Raw genomic sequence first — 17,540 nt, forward strand, 5'->3', positions numbered from 1 at the left:
CACCCGGTGGCTCAGCACTTCAACTCCCCCTCCCATTCCCAATCCGACCTCTCTGTCCTGGGTCTCCTCCATTGCCAGAGTGAGCAACAGCGGAAATTGGAGGAACAGCACCTCATATTCCGTCTGGGGACCTTGCGTCCGTATGGCATTAACATTGAATTCTCCCAATTTTGCTAGCCCTTGCTGTCTCCTCCCCTTCCTTAACCCCCCCCCACCCCCCATCAGTCTGAAGAAGGGTTTCGGCCCGAAACGTCGCCTATTTCCTTCGCTCCATAGATGCTGCTGCACCCGCTGAGTTTCCCCAGCAATTTTGTGTACCTTAGATAGATTCTTGATTAGTGCGGGTGTCAGGGGTTATAGGGAGAAGGCAGGAGAATGGGGTTAGGAGGTAGAGATAGATCAGCCACGATTGAATGGCGGAGTAGATTTGATGGGCCGAGTGGCCTAACTCTGCTCCTCTCACTTATATAGCACAGTGGGGTACAGGTACAATGATCATCTAACTTGCAGCAGCATCACCGGCACAAAGGCTCAGACAATGCCCAGAAACAGGAATGACTTCATGGAAGGAAGCAGAGGGTGATGGTGTAAGATTGTTTATCAGACCTGTGACTGGTATTTTTGTATTGTATTTTAATGACCACACAGCCAGGCTGGTGGAATTTGTTATCAGTACAGCTCGGTACAGGTTCCAACATTTCATCAAACATTAAACATATAACATAGATATACATACATACAGACACATGACATAATACATAAGGGCCATGCTTATTCTTATTCCTCACCGTACAGAGTTTAAAATGTTAATTGCAGTGGGAATGAAACTGTTTTTGAAGCGGTTTGTTTTGGAGGCAATTGTCCTGTAACGCCTCCCAGAGGGCAGTAGCTGAAAGGCATAGTGTGCAGGGTGAGTGGGATCAGAGATGATCTTGCGGGCTCTGTGTAGTGTCCGTTTGTGGTAAAGTGATTCAAGGGAGGGTAGGGGTAAGCCAATAATTTTGGATGCTCTGTTGATGATGCGCTGTAATTTCTTCCGGCAGAGTGAGTCGAGACTGCCGAACCAGACTGTGATGGATGAAGTGAGGATGCTTTCGATGATGGCTGTATAGAAGCGGAGCATGAGATGAGACCTTACTCTGAACTTCCTGAGCTGTCGGAGATGGAAAAGTCTTTGCTGGGCTTTTCCATAGATGTGGTCTACGTTTTTCCTCCATTTGAGGTAGTTGCTGATGTGGGTTCCAAGGAGTTTGAATGTGTCAGTGATGGAGATGGGTTCACCTTTAATGAGCACAGGAGTTTTGGGGGGTGGCTGCTGTCTTGGCTCGATGATGAGTTCTTTTGTTTTTGATGAATTGAGTAAGAGATCATGGTCTGTGCACCAGGTCACTGCTTGGTTGACCTGTGCACGGTATTCAGTGCAATGGTGCTGTTTGCATTAACAATTTGGATAAGAATGGGCTGTTTCCGCGCTGTATCTCTCAACTAAACTAAAATACACCTGAGACTGGTGGTGTGCGTCGAGGATTAGTGTTGAGCCCATTGTTCTTTGTGGTTTTAATCAACAATTTGGAGAAGGATGTGCACGGCACGCATACTAAAGGGCCGGTCCCACCAGCATGCGCCTGTATGCGGCAAGCGCGACCTAACGTGTTCGCTTGAGCCGTACGGCCTCGCGGGGCCGGTCCCACTTCGATCGCCGGAGCTCTATGGAGTTGTGCGGAGCTGGGACCAACATCGCGCGGGGCTCCGAAAAATTGACCGTGTTCAAAGATTCTGCGCGGCAACGGCCTGCCACCCTGCAGCCGCCTCGACGCCGTACGCACCGCCTCGACGGGCATACGCAGCTTCTCGATGCCGTACGCACGTCTTGAAGCCGTACGTCACGCGCAAACTTCCCGCGGACTTCGCTCGAGCTTCACGTCACTACCTCGACCTCCGCGCGGCCCCCGCTTCCGGTTTGGTCGCGCTTGCCACATGCAGGTCGTGGGACAGGCCCTTAAGTTTGCAGATGACATTAAAGTAGATGGTATTGTGGACAGTGAAGATGCTTCTCCATTGATCGTCACCTTGTCGTGGTGGAGAAGCTTGTGTGGGCCTGAGATCCTGAGAGCGATGCCGTCTGGAGCTATGCTCCTGGTAGGGCCACCCATGGCGGTAAGGTCGAGGGGGACAAAGAGCAATCCAACCAAGACCTCAACGGTGGAACAGGCAGAGGACGATGGCTGACCTTAGTGGAGCTAACGTCACAACGGCTGGGAAGGCGGATGAAGGCTGCAGCAGAAAAGGGTCTCCGGTCGTCTTGGACTCCATGCCACTGGATCCTGACCCAGATCTGTCAAGGACCGTGAGGTGGCTGTCTGTGCACCAGTCTCCCCACGTTAAACAAAGTCACGCACAGGCGTCCTCCAACCCTGGAGACACCCATGGTCAGCCATGACCGCAGGGGGCCTAAGAAGAAAGCTGGTTAACAGAAATGACAGCAGGATCTTGTGTCTATCACAGATAGATAGTACAGGCCCGTACAAAGCTTTTCAAAAAGGGAGGTGGCATGACAGGATTACAACATTATGTGAAATAATGTGTGCAAAGCGCCTTGCGGCTGGGGTCCAGGGCCGGCTTAAGGCCCTGGTAGCTCTGGGGTTTTTAGATGCTCTCTGGTGCATTCTAAGCCTTATTTTGGAGCATTTTTGCAACAAATTTATGACCAATATTTCAGTAATAATTTTGGTTGAGTCAAGAGTAATGAGTGAGTGGAATGGGATGATTGGGGTCATTGTTGTACACATTTTTTTCTTCATGAAGTTGTCCTTGTTTTAATACTCAAGTTGTATTGTTATAAAATGTTATGTAAAATGTTATAAATGAGTGTGCAAAAACTGCAAATCAAATACTGTAAGTTTTTGCAGTAAAGAAAACCGTTTTTTAGAATTAGAACCTTTTTTTAGAGTTCCCATTTATTCTAAATCTAGGTTATTTTGAATTTAGATATACTTATGTTTATATTTTTGCAGCAATTCGTTTGCAATTTTGCAAGAACCTGTTTTGAATGTTTTTTATGCATTGTGCACTGCTGTTGCAATAAATGCGACACAAGAAGAAGAAGTGACAATATTACATGTTTTCAGTTTCCCATTAAAATCCACGTCAGACATCTTGAGCGTAAACATGTTTAAGAAAGAACTGCAGATGCTGGCAAATCGAAGGTAGACAAAAAATGCTGGAGAAACTCAGTGGGTGAGGCAGCATCTGTGGAGAAAAGGAGTTGGCGACATTTTGGGTCGAGGTCTGAAGAAGGGTCTCGACCCGAAACGTCGCCTATGGATTTCCTTCGCTCCATAGATGCTGCCTCACCCGCTGAGTTTCTCCAGCATTTTTTGTCTACCTTTGAAGGTAAACATGGCCTTTTTAATTTGGCAAATCAGGGGTAAAAGACTAGATGTGGGCGTGTGCAGACAATGCATCAATGGACGAGGAAAAGGTCAATATTCATGGTTCTACCTTACCTCAGCCCAGACAAGGCCCCACTCACCCAGACTAGGCCCCAGACTTACTAGGCCCCACTCACCCAGACTAGGCCCCACTCACCCAGACTTACTAGGCCCCACTCACCCAGACTTACTAGGCCTCACTCACCCAGACTTACTAGGCCCCACTCGCCCAGACTATGCCCCACTCGCCCAGATTAGGCCCCACTTGCCCAGACTAGGCCCCACTCACCCAGACTAGGCCCCACTCACCCAGACTAGGCCCCACTTACCCAGACTTACTAGGCACCACTCACCCAGACTAGGCCCCACTCACCCAGATTAGGCCCCACTCACCCAGACTAGGCCGCACTCACCCAAACAAAGCCCCACTCACCAAGATTAAGCGCAGGCTCTGCGATCGTTTCGCTGAACACCTTCGCTCAGTCCGTCTAAACCCACCTGATCTCCCAGTTGCCAAACACTTCAACTCCCCCTCCCATTCCCACACTGACCTTTCTGTCCTGGGCCTCCTCCACTGTCAGAGTGAGGCCCAGCGCAAATTGGAGGAACAGCACCTCATATTCCGCTTGGGCAACTTACACCCCAGCTGCATTAACATTGACTTCTATAACTTGAAGCAACCCTTGCTTTCCCTCTCACTCCCCCTCCCTCCCCCTTCTCTCCTTCCCCTAGCTAACAATACCCTATCACATTCCTCTATACCCCCCTTTGATGTCTCCCCGTTTTCACATCTTAACCTTCCTTATCTCTGTACCTCCCTCTCCCCTAACTCTCAGTCTGAAGATGAGTCTTGACCCGAAACGTCACCCATTCCTTCTCTCCAGAAATGCTGCCTGTCTAGCTGAGTTACTCCAGCATACGGAGTTTAGATGTTTAGGGACTGTTGCTGTTCTTACTTGCTGTTGTACAAGAGGTTGGTGAGGCCGTATTTGGAGTATTGTGCTCAGTTCTGGTCACACTACTGTAGGAAAGATGTCTTTAAACTGGAAGGAATACAGTGTGAAGTTTGCCCGGTGACCACGTGGGGTTTCTCCGGGTGCTCCGGTTGCATAGAAACATAGAAAATAGGTGCAGGAGGAGGTCATTCGGCCCTTCGAGCCAGCACCACCATTCATTGTAATCATGGCTGATCAATAACCCGTGCCTGCCTTCTCCCCATATCCCTTGACTCCACTAGCCCCTAGAGCTCTATCTAACCCTCTCTTAAATCCATCCAGTGACTTGGCCTCCACTGCCCTCTGTGGCAGGGAATTCCATAAATTCACAACTCTCTGGGTGAAATTTTTTTTTCTCACCTCAGTCTTAAATGACCTCCCCTTTATTCTAATACTGTGGCCCTGGTTCTGGACTCACCCAACATGGGGAACATTTTTCCTGCATCTAGCTTGTCCAGTCCTTTTATAATTTTATATGTTTCTACAAGATCCCCCCACATCCTTCTAAACTCCACTGAATACAAGCCTAGTCTTTTCAACATTTCCTCATATGACAGTCCCGCCATCCCAGGGATCAATCTCGTGAACCTACGCTGCACTGCTTCAATCACAAGGATGTCCTTCCTCAAATTAGGAGACCAAAACTGTACACAATAATCCAGATGTGGTCTCACCAGAGCCCTATACAACTGCAGAAGAACCTCTTTATTCCTATACTGAAATCCTCTTGTTATGAAGGCCAACATTCCATTAGCTTTCTTCACTGCCTGCTGTACCTGCACGCCAACTTTCAATGACCGGTGTCAACTGCCACCTCCCCCTTACCTAACCTAACCCCGTTGAGATAATAATCTGCCCCCTTGTTTTTGCCTCAAAGTGGATAACCTCACATTTATCTATATTATACTGCATCTGCCACGCATCTGCCCACTTACTCAACCTGTCCATGTCCTGCAACCTCCTAACATCCTCTTCACAGTTCACACTGCCACCTAGCTTTGTGTCATCCGCAAACTTGCTAGTGTTGCTCCTAATTCCCTCTTCCAAATCATTAATATATATGGTAAATAGTTGCAGCCCCAACACCGAGCCTTGCAGCACTCCACTCGCCTCTGCCTGCCATTCTGAAAAGGACCCGTTCATTCCTACTCGTTGCTTCCGGTCTGCCAACCAATTTTCTATCCATGTCAACACCCTACCCCCAATACCATGTGCTCTAATTTTAGTCACCAGTCTCCCGTGCGGGACTTTATCAAAGGCTTTCTGAAAGTCTAGATACACTACATCCACTGGCTCCCCATCATCCATTTTACTTGTCACATCCTCAAAAAATTCCAGAAGATTAGTCAAGCATGATTTCCCTTTCATAAATCCATGTTGACTTGGACTAATCCTTTTACTGCTATCCAAATGCCCCATTATTACCTCTTTAATAATTGACTCCAGCATCTTTCCCACCACCGAAGTCAGGCTAACTGGTCTGTAATTCCCCGTTTTCTCTCTCGCTCCTTTCTTGAAAAGTGGGATAACATTAGCTATCCTCCAATCCACAGGAACTGATCCTGAATCTATTGAACATTGGAAAATGATCACCAACGTGTCCACTATTTCTAGAGCCACCTCACTGAGGACCCTGGGGTGCATCTAAATCAGGCCCAGGGGATTTATCATCCTTCAGTCCCATTAGTCTACCCAATAGTATTTCTCGCCTAATGAAAATGTCTTTCAGTTCCACTACCCCCTTAGATCCTCTGTCCTCCAGTACATCTGGGAGATTGTTTGTGTCTTCCTTAGTGAAGACAGATCCGAAGTACCTATTCAACTCTTCTGCCATTTCCTTGTAGCCCATAATAATTTCACCCGTGTCTGCCTTCAAGGGACCCACATTTGACTTTGCTACTCTTTTCCCCTTAACATATCTAAAGAAGCTTTTACTGTCCTTCTTTATATTCCTGGCCAGCTTCCCTTCGTACTTCATCTTTTCAGCCCGTATTGCCCGTTTTGTTTCCTTCTGTTGTCCTATGAAAGTTTCCCAATCCTCTGGCTTCCGGCTACTCTTTGCTGTGTTATACATCTTTTCTTTTAGTTTTATTCTATCCCTAACATCTCTTGTCAGCCACGGTTGCCTCCTACTCCCCTTAGAATCTTTCTTCCTTTTTGGAATGAAATTATCCCGCGTCTTCCGGATTATGCCCAGAAATTCCTGTCATAATAATAATAATAATAATAATAAATACTTTATTGATCCCCTCAGGGAAATTCAGATGTCCAGAAGCTCCCAACCAACAAACCCACAGATTCAAAACGAACGCAGACAGAAAATACATAGAATACAATGTGGACACTACCTGAGAGCAATAAATACTTAAAAAGAGCAATAATTAAAAGTTAAAAATTAATAATTGCAAAATGCATCCCCCTACAGCCTAGCGGTCCGAATTATAAAATCTAATGGCTGCAGGGGTGAAGGATCTCCTGAACCGCTCCGTTCTACAGGGCAGGGAGAGGAGCCGGTTGTTGTTCCGAGTGCTCTTTTGACTCTCCAGAATTATATGGAGGGGATGCCCGGGGTTTATCAGGATGACCTGCACCTTGTGCCTCATACGCCTCTCAAGCACCTCCATCCCAGAGTCTACTCTCCCCTCCAGCACTGAGCTAGCTCGATTAACCAGTTTGACCAGCTACCTATTGTTTTTTGCACTAATGCTGTTGCCCCAGCAGACAACAGCGTAGAAAATAACGCTTGCAACCACTGTGTTGTAAAACATGTGCAGCATATCCTTACACACATTGAAGGATTTGAGCCTTCTGAGGAAAAAGAGTCTGCTCTGGCCTTTTTTGTAGAGGGAGTCAGAGTTGACAGACCAGTCCAGTTTGTTGTCAAGGTGCACTCCAAGGTGTTTATATGTCTGCACCACCTCAATGTCAGCCCCTGCAGCGTTGACCGGCTGAAGGGGGAGCTTGGACCTGCCAAAGTTAACCACCATCTCTTTAGTCTTTGTTGTGTTCAGGGTGAGACAGTTCTCTTCACTCCAGGCACAAAAGGCACTGGTCAAGTTCCTGTATTCCTCCTCCTGCCCGTTCCTTACACATGCCACAATGGCTGTATCATCTGAATATTTCTGTACGTGGCATGTGTCAGACTTATAGTTAAAGTCTGCTGTGTACAGGGTGAAGAGGAACGGGGCCAGAACCGTTCCCTGTGGGGCTCCAACATTGCACACCACTGTGCCAGACACACTGTCCCCCAGCTTGACAAACTGTGGTCGACCCGTCAGGTAGTCGTGTATCCAGGAGATAAATGTGGAATCCACCCCCATCTTCTTAAGCTTGTCATTCAGAATCAGGGGTTGGATGGTGTTGAACGCACTTGAAAAGTCGAAGAACATAATCCTCACATAGCCACCGGGTTTGTCCAAAAAGGAGTAGATCCGGTGCAGCATGTAGAGGACTGCGTCATCCACCCCAATGTTCTCCTGGTATGCAAACTGTAGTGGGTCGAGTGCGTGCTGGACTTGTGGTCTCAGGAGACGAATGAGTAGCCGCTCATTGCTGTTCCACCGTCATTCCTGCTAGGATCCCTTTCCAGTCTACTTTGGCCAACTCCCCTCTCATGCCTTCATAGACCCCTTTGTTCAACTGCATCACTGCCACTTCCGATTTAACCTTCTCCTTCTCAAATTGCAGATTAAAACTCCTCCCACATCCCAAAGACGTGCGGGTTTGTAGGTTAATTGGCCCTCTGTAAATTGTCCCTAGTGTGTGGGGAGTGGATGAGATAGTGGGATAACATGGATCGAGTGTGAAAAAGCATGGAATTGGTGGCCTGAAGGGTCTGTTTCCATGTTGCATCAATCAATCAGTTATTCAGTGGCAGCAGGCCCTTCAGCCCAACTTGCCCATGGTGACCATCACGCCCCATTTACAAGAATCCCACCTTCTAAACCTGTCCTATCTGTGCCTATCAGCCATGATCATATTGAATGGCGGTGCAGGCTCGAAGGGCCGAATGGCCTACTCCTGCACCTATTTTCTATGTTTCTATGAACCTGTACAACAGCCTTTTAACCGTAGCAATGGCAGTGTCTCAACTACCTCCTCTGGCAGCTAGTGCGTACACCCCCCACCCACTGAGTCAATAAAAAGTTGCCCTTCAGGTTCCTGTTAAATCATTTCCCTCTCATCTTCAATAAACCAATCACTCGACCAATCAATCGACCAATTAATCAATCAACCAACCAATCAATCAACCAATCTATCGATCAATCAATCTCACTAAATCAATAGCAGCTGGATTATTAGTAATGGTGACCTCAAAACTAATGTCAAGTGGAGTTTATTGTAAGATGCACTAGTGTGGTGAGATACAGGTACAATGAACATCTTGTTTGCAGCGGTAGCAGTGGTACATAGACAACATCAACTATGCATGAATTTCACAGACTTGATTCAAGGAATGAAAATCTATGAAGCATGGAGCAGGTGAGGTCTACCCTCGGTGGAGTGGGGAAGATTGTACATGTCTGTGTGGAAGATGCAGTCGAGGGTCCCGACCAGAAACGTCACCTATCCATGTTCTCCACAGATGCTGCCTGACCCGCTGAGTTACTCTAAGTCTGCAATGGGGTAGAGGTGAATCGGACAGTACCCTAGCTTATGGAAGGACCGTTAAGAAGCCTGATAACAGGGGAAGAAGCTGTTCCTGAGTCTGGTGGTGTGCGCTTTCAAGCTTCTGTACCTTCTGCCGGACGGGAGCGGGGAGAAGAAGGAATGACCGGGGTGGGACAGGGACACGTCTTTGATGATGTCGGCTGCTTTCTCGAGGCAGCGTGAAGTGTTGAGTCAACATCTCTTTACGTTTCGGGTTATTATGAGTCCAGTGTCTGCAATGGGGTGGAGGTGAACCGGACCGTACCCTCGTTCACCCATAGTGGACATTGGACTTTGTCTTTGTCTATGGATGGACACCATGTGTGTCTTCATCATCTCCAGCGCTCCATTGATACAGTGGTTCTTGGACACTTTCATTTACAGGCATATTCCCAGGACTCAAGAACCTGAACTGTTTTCGAGAGAGGTTAGGCAGGCTAGGACTTTATTCCTTGGAGCACAGGAGGATGAGGGGTGATCTTATAGAATTGAGTATGATGAGGGGGATAGAGAGAGGTGAATGAGAGTATCTTTGGCCAGAGTAGGGGAATCAAAAACCAGAGGACATAAGGTTAAGGTGTGGGAAAGATTTAATAGGAACCTGAGGGGCAACCTTTTTACACAAAGGGTGGTGGGTGTCTGGAACGAGCTGCTGGAAAAGGTACATGAGAGGGGGGGGGGGGGGGGAGGAGACTATCACAATTTTTAAGAGAGATTTAGACAGGTCCATGGATAGGACCGGTTTGGAGGGATGTGGGCCAAACACGGGCCTTGTATAGATTGGGCATGTAGGTCGGAGTGGGCAAGTTGGGCCGAAGGGCCTGTTTACATGCTGTATCGCTCTGGGTGCCACATTCAGATTGGACACATCCCAATATGGTGATTCTGCGGAGCTCAGTAGATGTCACTGGAGACTTGCCAGAAATTCTAGTGTAGGAAGGAACTGCAGATAGTAATTTTTAAGAAGGAACTGCAGATGCTGGAAAAATCGAATGTAGACAAAAATGCTGGAGAAACTCAGCGGGGGGTGGGGGAGGGGTTGGGTTGGGGTTGGGGTTGGGTTGGGGGGAGGGCAGTGGGGTGGGGAGCTGTCTAAATGGTGGTAGATGTCTGCCCAGAGACTGAGGATGAGCGTGATTGCTTGAATTGGGATTCTTCGCTTCTCTTTATGAGGCCTTTATGAGCCAGGAGTTTGACCAGGTTCCTCCTGAACTTCACCCCGATGAAGGCGTAGAGGATTGGGTTGATGCAGCTGTGAAGAAAGGCCAAGCACTGGGTGGCCAGCACGGCCCTGTCCAAGTGTTCACGTTGGATGCAGGAGACGTCGATGTGTTTGACTCTCACCAGCATGTCCACAACCATGGTTAGATGGTAGGGCAGCCAGCATGCCAGGAAGGCCAGCACCACCGCGATGATGACCTTCATGGCTTTCTGCTTCTGGAAGCCCTTGGTCTGGCACAGTTTCCACACGGTGACGGAGTAGCAGAAGACCATGGCGGCCAGCGGCAAGAGGAAGCCGATGACCAGGCGACAAACTTTGATGCCCAGTTTCCACGGTTTGTCAAAATCACCATCGTGTTCCTCGTTACAGACGGACCGGTAATTGTCGTAGAACACTTCATTGTAGAGGACGGGCAAGGACAGGAGCAGGGCCACGAGCCAGACGATGGCACACACCAGTTTGACCAGCCACGGCCTCTTGTGGCCGTGCGACTGGGCAGAGCGGACAATGGCCAGGTAGCGGTCCACGCTGATGCAGGCCAGCAGGAGGATGCCACTGTAAAAGTTCACCTCCTGCAACATACTGATCACCTTACACATGGCGTCACCAAACACCCAGGGAGACACGGCGTCCACTGCCCAGAAGGGCAGGGTGAGGGCAAAGAGCAGGTCGGCCATGGCCAGATGGAGCAGGTAGACGTCCGTGGATGAGATGGAGCGGCGGTTGTGAAGGATGACCACCAACACCAGTACATTCCCCGTCACGGCCAAGAGACACACCAGGCTGTAGACCACCGCCGTGATGGTCTTCATGGTCACAAACTCCCCCGGCCCACAAGGACGTGCGTCGTAATCGTACCCTGCGTCGTAATCGTACCCTGTGGTCATGTTATCGTTCCTGTAGGAAGACATTCTGATATTCGTAGAAGTTCTCTGAAACAAATCATAGATTGGAAAAATGGGATTAGTGGCAATTTGTACAATTATTCCCAGAGCGACATACTCTTGCCACAAACTCTTTGAATCACTTCCCTCTGGAAGGCGACTCCGGACTGTCAAAGCCGCCACAGCCAGACATAAAAACAGCTTTTTTCCACGAGTAGTAGCTCTACTCAACAACCAAAAACCTGTAGCCTCCTTTTGCTCTGGTATTTTATTTCATTCACATGTTTAATCGATAATGTTTTATTATTAATGTTTAATGTTTTATGCATCATTCTTAACTGTCACGGTCACGTGTTGTCACTTGCGGGTGGAGCACCAAGGCAAATTCCTTGTATGTGAATACTTAGCCAATAAATGTATTCATTCATTCATTCATGCTTTAGATTTAAGTTCATGTGATAGGAGCAGAATTAGGCCATTCGGCCCATCAAGTCTACTCCACCATTCAATCATGGATGACCTGGAGTATTGTGTGCAGTTTTGGTTCCCTAATTTGAGGAAGGACATTCTTGCTATTGAGGGAGTGCAGCGTAGGTTCACAAGGTTAATTCCCGGGATGGCTGGGAACTTAATATTCAGGGTTATACATCCTATAGAAAGGACAAGCAGGTGGGCAGAGACTGGGAAAATCAGTTGGTTCAGGACCCCAAGAAAGAGAGTTAGTCTAATGCCTCCGAGATGGATTCTTAGAGCAGCTTGTAATGGAGCCGACCAGAGAAAAGGCAATTCTGGATTTAAACCCCTGTCCCACGGTACGAGTTCATTCCAAGAGTTCTCCCGAGTTTGCCCTGATTCGAACTCGGCGATTTACGGTAATGGCCGCTCGTCGGTACTCGGGGCTCTCGTGAACATTTTTCATCATGTTGAAAAATCTTCACGAGTCTTCCCGTGCTCACCTGCCGTTAGCGAGTCTTCCCGGGTACCTGCCGTTGGCGCTAAGAGACGTCCCGAGCTCTGACGTACCCGCTACGTTCATTCTCCGTGCTTACCACGAGTTTGATTTTGATTTTTAACTCGGGAGAACTCTTGGAATGAACTCGCACCGTGGGACAGAGCCATTAGTGTTGTCCAATGAACCGGATATGATAAGAGAACTCGAGGTAAAGGAACCGCTTGGAATTAGTGATCATAATATCATTAGTTTTAATCTGCAATTTGAGAAGGAGAACGTTAAATCAGAAGTGGCAGTGATGCAGTTGAACAAAGGGGACTATGAAGGCATGAGAGGGGAGCTGGCCAAGGTAGACTGGAAAGGGATCCTAGCAGGAATGATGGTGGAACAGCAATGGCAGGAATTTCTGGGCATAATCCGGAAGACGCAGGATCATTTCATTCCAAAAAGGAAGAAAGATTCTAAGGGGAGTAGGGGGCAACCGTGGCTGACAAGAGATGTTAGGGATAGAATAAAACTAAAAGAAAAGATGTATAACACAGCAAAGAGTAGCCGGAAGCCAGAGGATTGGGAAACTTTCATAGGACAACAGAAGGAAACAAAACGGGCAATACGGGCTGAAAAGATGAAGTACGAAGGGAAGCTGGCCAGGAATATAAAGAAGGACAGTAAAAGCTTCTTTAGATATGTTAAGGGAAAAAGAGTAGCAAAGTCAATTGTGGGTCCCTTGAAGGCAGACACGGGTGAAATTATTATGGGCTACAAGGAAATGGCAGAAGAGTTGAATAGGTACTTCGGATCTGTCTTCACTAAGGAAGACACAAACAATCTCCCAGATGTACTGGAGGACAGAGGATCTAAGGGGGTAGGGGAACTGAAAGACATTTTCATTAGGCGAGAAATACTATTGGGTAGACTAATGGGACTGAAGGATGATAAATCCCCTGGGCCTGATGGTCTGCATCCCAGGGTCCTCAGTGAGGTGGCTCTAGAAATAGTGGACACATTGGTGATAATTTTCCAATGTTCAATAGATTCAGGATCAGTTCCTGTGGTTTGGAGGATAGCTAATGTTATCCCACTTTTCAAGGAAGGAGCGAGAGAGAAAACGGGGAATTACAGACCAGTTAGCCTGACTTCGGTGGTGGGAAAGATGATGGAGTCAATTATTAAAGAGGTAATAATGGGGCATTTGGATAGCAGTAAAAGGATTAGTCCAAGTCAACATGGATTTATGAAAGGGAAATCATGCTTGACTAATCTTCTGGAATTTTTTGAGGATGTGACAAGTAAAATAGGATGATGGGTAGCCAGTGGATGTAGTGTATCTAGACTTTCAGAAAGCCTTTGATAAAGTCCCGCACGGGAGACTGGTGACTAAAATTAGAGCACATGGTATTGGGGGTAGGGTGTTGACATGGATAGAAAATTGGTTGGCAGACCGGAAGCAACGAGTAGGAATGAACGGGTCCTTTTCAGAATGGCAGGCAGAGGCGAGTGGAGTGCCGCAAGGCTCGGTGTTGGGGCCGCAACTGTTTACCATATATATTAATGAATTGGAAGAGGGAATTAGGAGCAACACTAGCAAGTTTGCGGATGACACAAAGCTAGGTGGCAGTGTGAACTGTGAAGAGGATGTTAGGAGGTTGCAGGGTGACATGGAGAGGTTGAGTGAGTGGGCAGATGCGTGGCAGATGCAGTATAATATAGATAAATGTGAGGTTATCCACTTTGACGGTAAAAACAAGGGGGCAGATTATTATCTCAACGGGGTTAGGTTAGGTGCAGCGAGACCTGGGTGTCCTTGTACACCGGTCATTGAAAGTTGGCGTGCAGGTACAGCAGGCAGTGAAGAAAGCTAATGGAATGTTGGCCTTCATAACAAGAGGATTTCAGTATAGGAGTAGAGAGGTTCTACTGCAGTTGTATAGGGCTCTGGTGAGACCACATTTGGAGTATTGTGTACAGTTTTGGTCTCCTAATTTGAGGAAGGACATCCTTGTGATTGAGGCAGTGCAGCGTAGGTTCACGAGATTGATCCCTGGGATGGCGGGACTGTCATATGAGGAAAGATTGAAAAGACTAGGTTAGTATTCACTGGAGTTTAGAAGGATGATGGGGGATCTTATAGAAACATATAAAATTATAAAAGGACTGGACAAGCTAGATGCAGGAAAAATGTTCCCAATGTTGGGTGAGTCCAGAACCAGGGGCCACAGTCTTAGAATAAAGGGGAGGTCATTTAAGACTGAGGTGAGAAAAAAACTTTTTCACCCAGAGGGTTGTGAAGTTATGGAATTCCCTGCCACAGAGGGCAGTGGAGGCCAAGTCACTGGATGGATTTAAGAGAGAGTTAGATAGAGCTCTAGGGGCTAGTGGAGTCAAGGGATATGAGGAGAAGGCAGGCACGGGTTATTGATTGGGGACGATGAGCCATGATCACAATGAATGGCGGTGCTGGCTCGAAGGGCCGAATGGCCTCCTCCTGCACCTATTTTCTATGTTTCTATGGCGGGACTGTCATATGCTGAGAGAAGGGAACGGCTGGGCTTGTACCCTCTGGAATTTAGAAGGATGAGAAGGGATCTTATTGAAACATATAAGATTATTAAGGGTTTGGACATCATGAGGCCACCACCGCCCTCTGAGGCAGAGAATTCCACAGACTCACCACTCTCTGTGAGAAAAAGTGTCTCCTCATCTCCGTTCTAAATGGCCTACTCCTTATTCTTAAACTGTGGCCCCTGGTTCTGGACTCCCCCAACATCGGGAACATGTTTCCTGCCTCTAGCGTGTCCAAACCCTTAATAATCTTATATGTTTCTTATAAGATACCCTCTCATCCTTCTAAACTCCAGAGTGTACAAGCCCAGCCGCTCCATTCTATCAACATATGACAGTCCCACCATCCCGGGAATTAACCTCATTAATTGGATAAACAATGTTTTGGATCGGGACCCTTCTTCATATGTGTTTTATTTAGTTTAGGTCGAAGAGAGGCACAAAAAGCTCGAGTAGCTCAGCGGGTCAGAGAGCATCTCTGGAAAAACGCATAGGTGACGTTTTGGGTCGAGACTCTTCTTCAGTCTGAAACGCAACCTATTCCTTTTCTCCGAAGATTTAGTTTAGAGATACAGCGCGGAAACAGGCCCTTCAGACCACCGGGTCCACGCTGACCAGCGATCCCCGCACATTAACACTATCCTACACACACTGGGGGACAAGGTTTACATTTACCAAGCCAATTAGCCTACAAATCTGCACGTCTTTGGAGTGTGGGAGGAAACCAACGATCTCGGAGAAAACCCACGCAGGTCACGGGGAGAACGTAGAAACTCCACACAGACAGCACCCGTAGTCGGGATCGAACCCGGGGCTCCGGCGCTGCATTCGCTGCAAGGGATCAACTCTACCGCGGCGCCACCGTGACCGCCTGACCCGCTGAGTTACAGCATGCCATCTTTTTGTGTCTTATCAGTGGAAGGGAGGTTGGTTTGTGTGACGGTCTGGGCTGCTGGCCTTGCCGAGGCAGCGTGAGGTGTAGATGGAGGCGATGGAAGGGAGGTTGGTTTGTGTGACGGTCTGGGCTGTGTCCACAATTCTCTGCAATTTCTTGCTGTCTTGGACGGAGCTGTTCCCAAACCGTGCTGTGATGCATCCCGACGCGAGAGAGTTGAACATAAACGTGAGTGAATAAAAGACTTTACCTGCCAGTTGAAAGGATGCGATCGTCTCTACAAGACGCCAAGCCTCAGGAAGACAAAACCAACAGCGACCAACGAGAACAATTTATCGCATTTTGGAGAGAGGGGAGAGGTGGGGGGCGAGTCTTCAAGTGAGAGAAAGCAGAAGTGGTTCAGCAAGTCATGCTGCCTTGATCAAGATAAACATGACTCGTGTTTGCATCTTAATTCCTGCTGAGGTTTCGGCACAGTGACAAGTGAAGAGAGATACATGTAAGGGGAGATGTCAGGGGGAGATAGTGAACAGGCGGGGCTCGAGGGCTCTTTCACCCCAGCGGGGAACGAGAGAATAAAAGGCACAAAGTGAAGGAGTAACGCAACAAGTCAGGCAGCAAGTAAGAATCTCACTGTTCTGTTGCCGGTAAACGTGGTGATCAGACACTCTTTGGGCGGCACGGCAGAGCAGCGTGTTGAGTTGCTGCCTCACAGCGCCAGAGACCCAAGTTCGATCCTGACTACGTCTGCTGTCTGTACGGAGTTTGCACGTTCTCCCCATGACCCGCATGGGTTTCTCCGGTTTCTTCCAACACCACAAAGAAATATGGGTTGGAGAGGGTCCAGAGGAGGTTTACAAGAATGATCCCAGGAATGAGTGGGTTAACATATGATGAGTGTTTGTCGGCACTGGGCCTGTACTCACTGGAGTTTAGAAGAATGAGGGCGGACCTCGTTGAAACTTACAGAATAGTGAAAGGCTTGGATAGAGTGGATGTGGAGAGGATGTTTCCACTAGTGGGAGAGTCTAGGACCAGTGGCCATAGGCTCAGAATTAAAGGACGCTCCTTTAGGAAGGAGATGGAGAGGAATTTCTTCAGACAGAGGACGGTGAATCTGTGGAATTCATTGCCACAGACGGCTGTGGAGGCCACAAGTCAATGGATATTATTAAAGCAGAGGTTCTAGATTAGTACGGGTGTCAGGGGTTATGGGGAGAAGGCAGGAGAATGGGGTTAGGAGGGAGAGATAGATCGGCCATGATTGAGTGACGGAGTAGACTTGATGGGCCGAATGGCCTAATTCTGCTCCTATCACTTATGACCTTATGAACTCCCCCTCCCATTCCCACACTGACCTTTACGTCCTGGGCCATTCCATTGCCAGAATGAGGCCACACACAAACTGGATGAAGAGCACCTCATATTCCGCTTGGGTAGTTTACACCCCAACAGTGCCATAGTCATAGAGTCACAGGGTGATACAGCGTGGAAACAGGCCCTTCGGCCCAACATGCCCACACCTGCCAACATGCCCCAGCTACACTAGCCCCACTTGCCTGCGTTTGGTCCATATCCCTCCAAACCTGTCCTATCCATGTACCTGTCTAACTGCTTCTTAAATGTTGGGATAGTCCCAGCCTCAACTGCCTCCTCCGGCAGTTTGTCCCACACACCCACCACCCATTGTGTGAAAAAGTGACTCCAGCACTCTGTATTCAGGGCTAGTGGGCGTTTAAGAGCCCTTACGATGGGCACATGGATATTCAAGGAATGGAAAGATATGGCTAATGTGCTTTAGTGAATCTTGAGAGAATGGCCATTCGAGCCAGCACCGCCATTCAATGTGATCATGGCTGATCATCCACAATCAGTACCCCGATCCTGCCTTCTCCCCATATTCCCTCACTCTGCTATCTTTAAGAGCCCTATCTAACTCTCTCTTGAAA

The 17,540-nt window shown here is 48.1% G+C and overlaps 1 protein-coding gene across 1 annotated transcript; it reads right to left on the reverse strand.

Moving 5' to 3' along the window:
- Nucleotides 1-10,145: 10,145 nt before the first annotated feature.
- On the reverse strand, nucleotides 10,146-15,976 carry LOC116974875 (C-X-C chemokine receptor type 2-like). The gene is made up of 2 exons (XM_033023488.1): nucleotides 15,842-15,976; nucleotides 10,146-11,230 (listed from the first exon to the last, which is right to left on the reverse strand). The coding sequence occupies exon 2, from the start codon at nucleotides 11,207-11,209 to the stop codon at nucleotides 10,169-10,171; it is 1,041 nt and encodes a 346-aa protein (XP_032879379.1). The 5' UTR covers nucleotides 11,210-11,230; nucleotides 15,842-15,976; the 3' UTR covers nucleotides 10,146-10,168.
- Between the last annotated feature and the right edge of the window lie 1,564 nt (nucleotides 15,977-17,540).

Source organism: Amblyraja radiata, chromosome 7 (genome assembly GCF_010909765.2).
Source record: "Amblyraja radiata isolate CabotCenter1 chromosome 7, sAmbRad1.1.pri, whole genome shotgun sequence".
Classification (NCBI taxonomy): Eukaryota; Metazoa; Chordata; class Chondrichthyes; order Rajiformes; family Rajidae; genus Amblyraja; species Amblyraja radiata.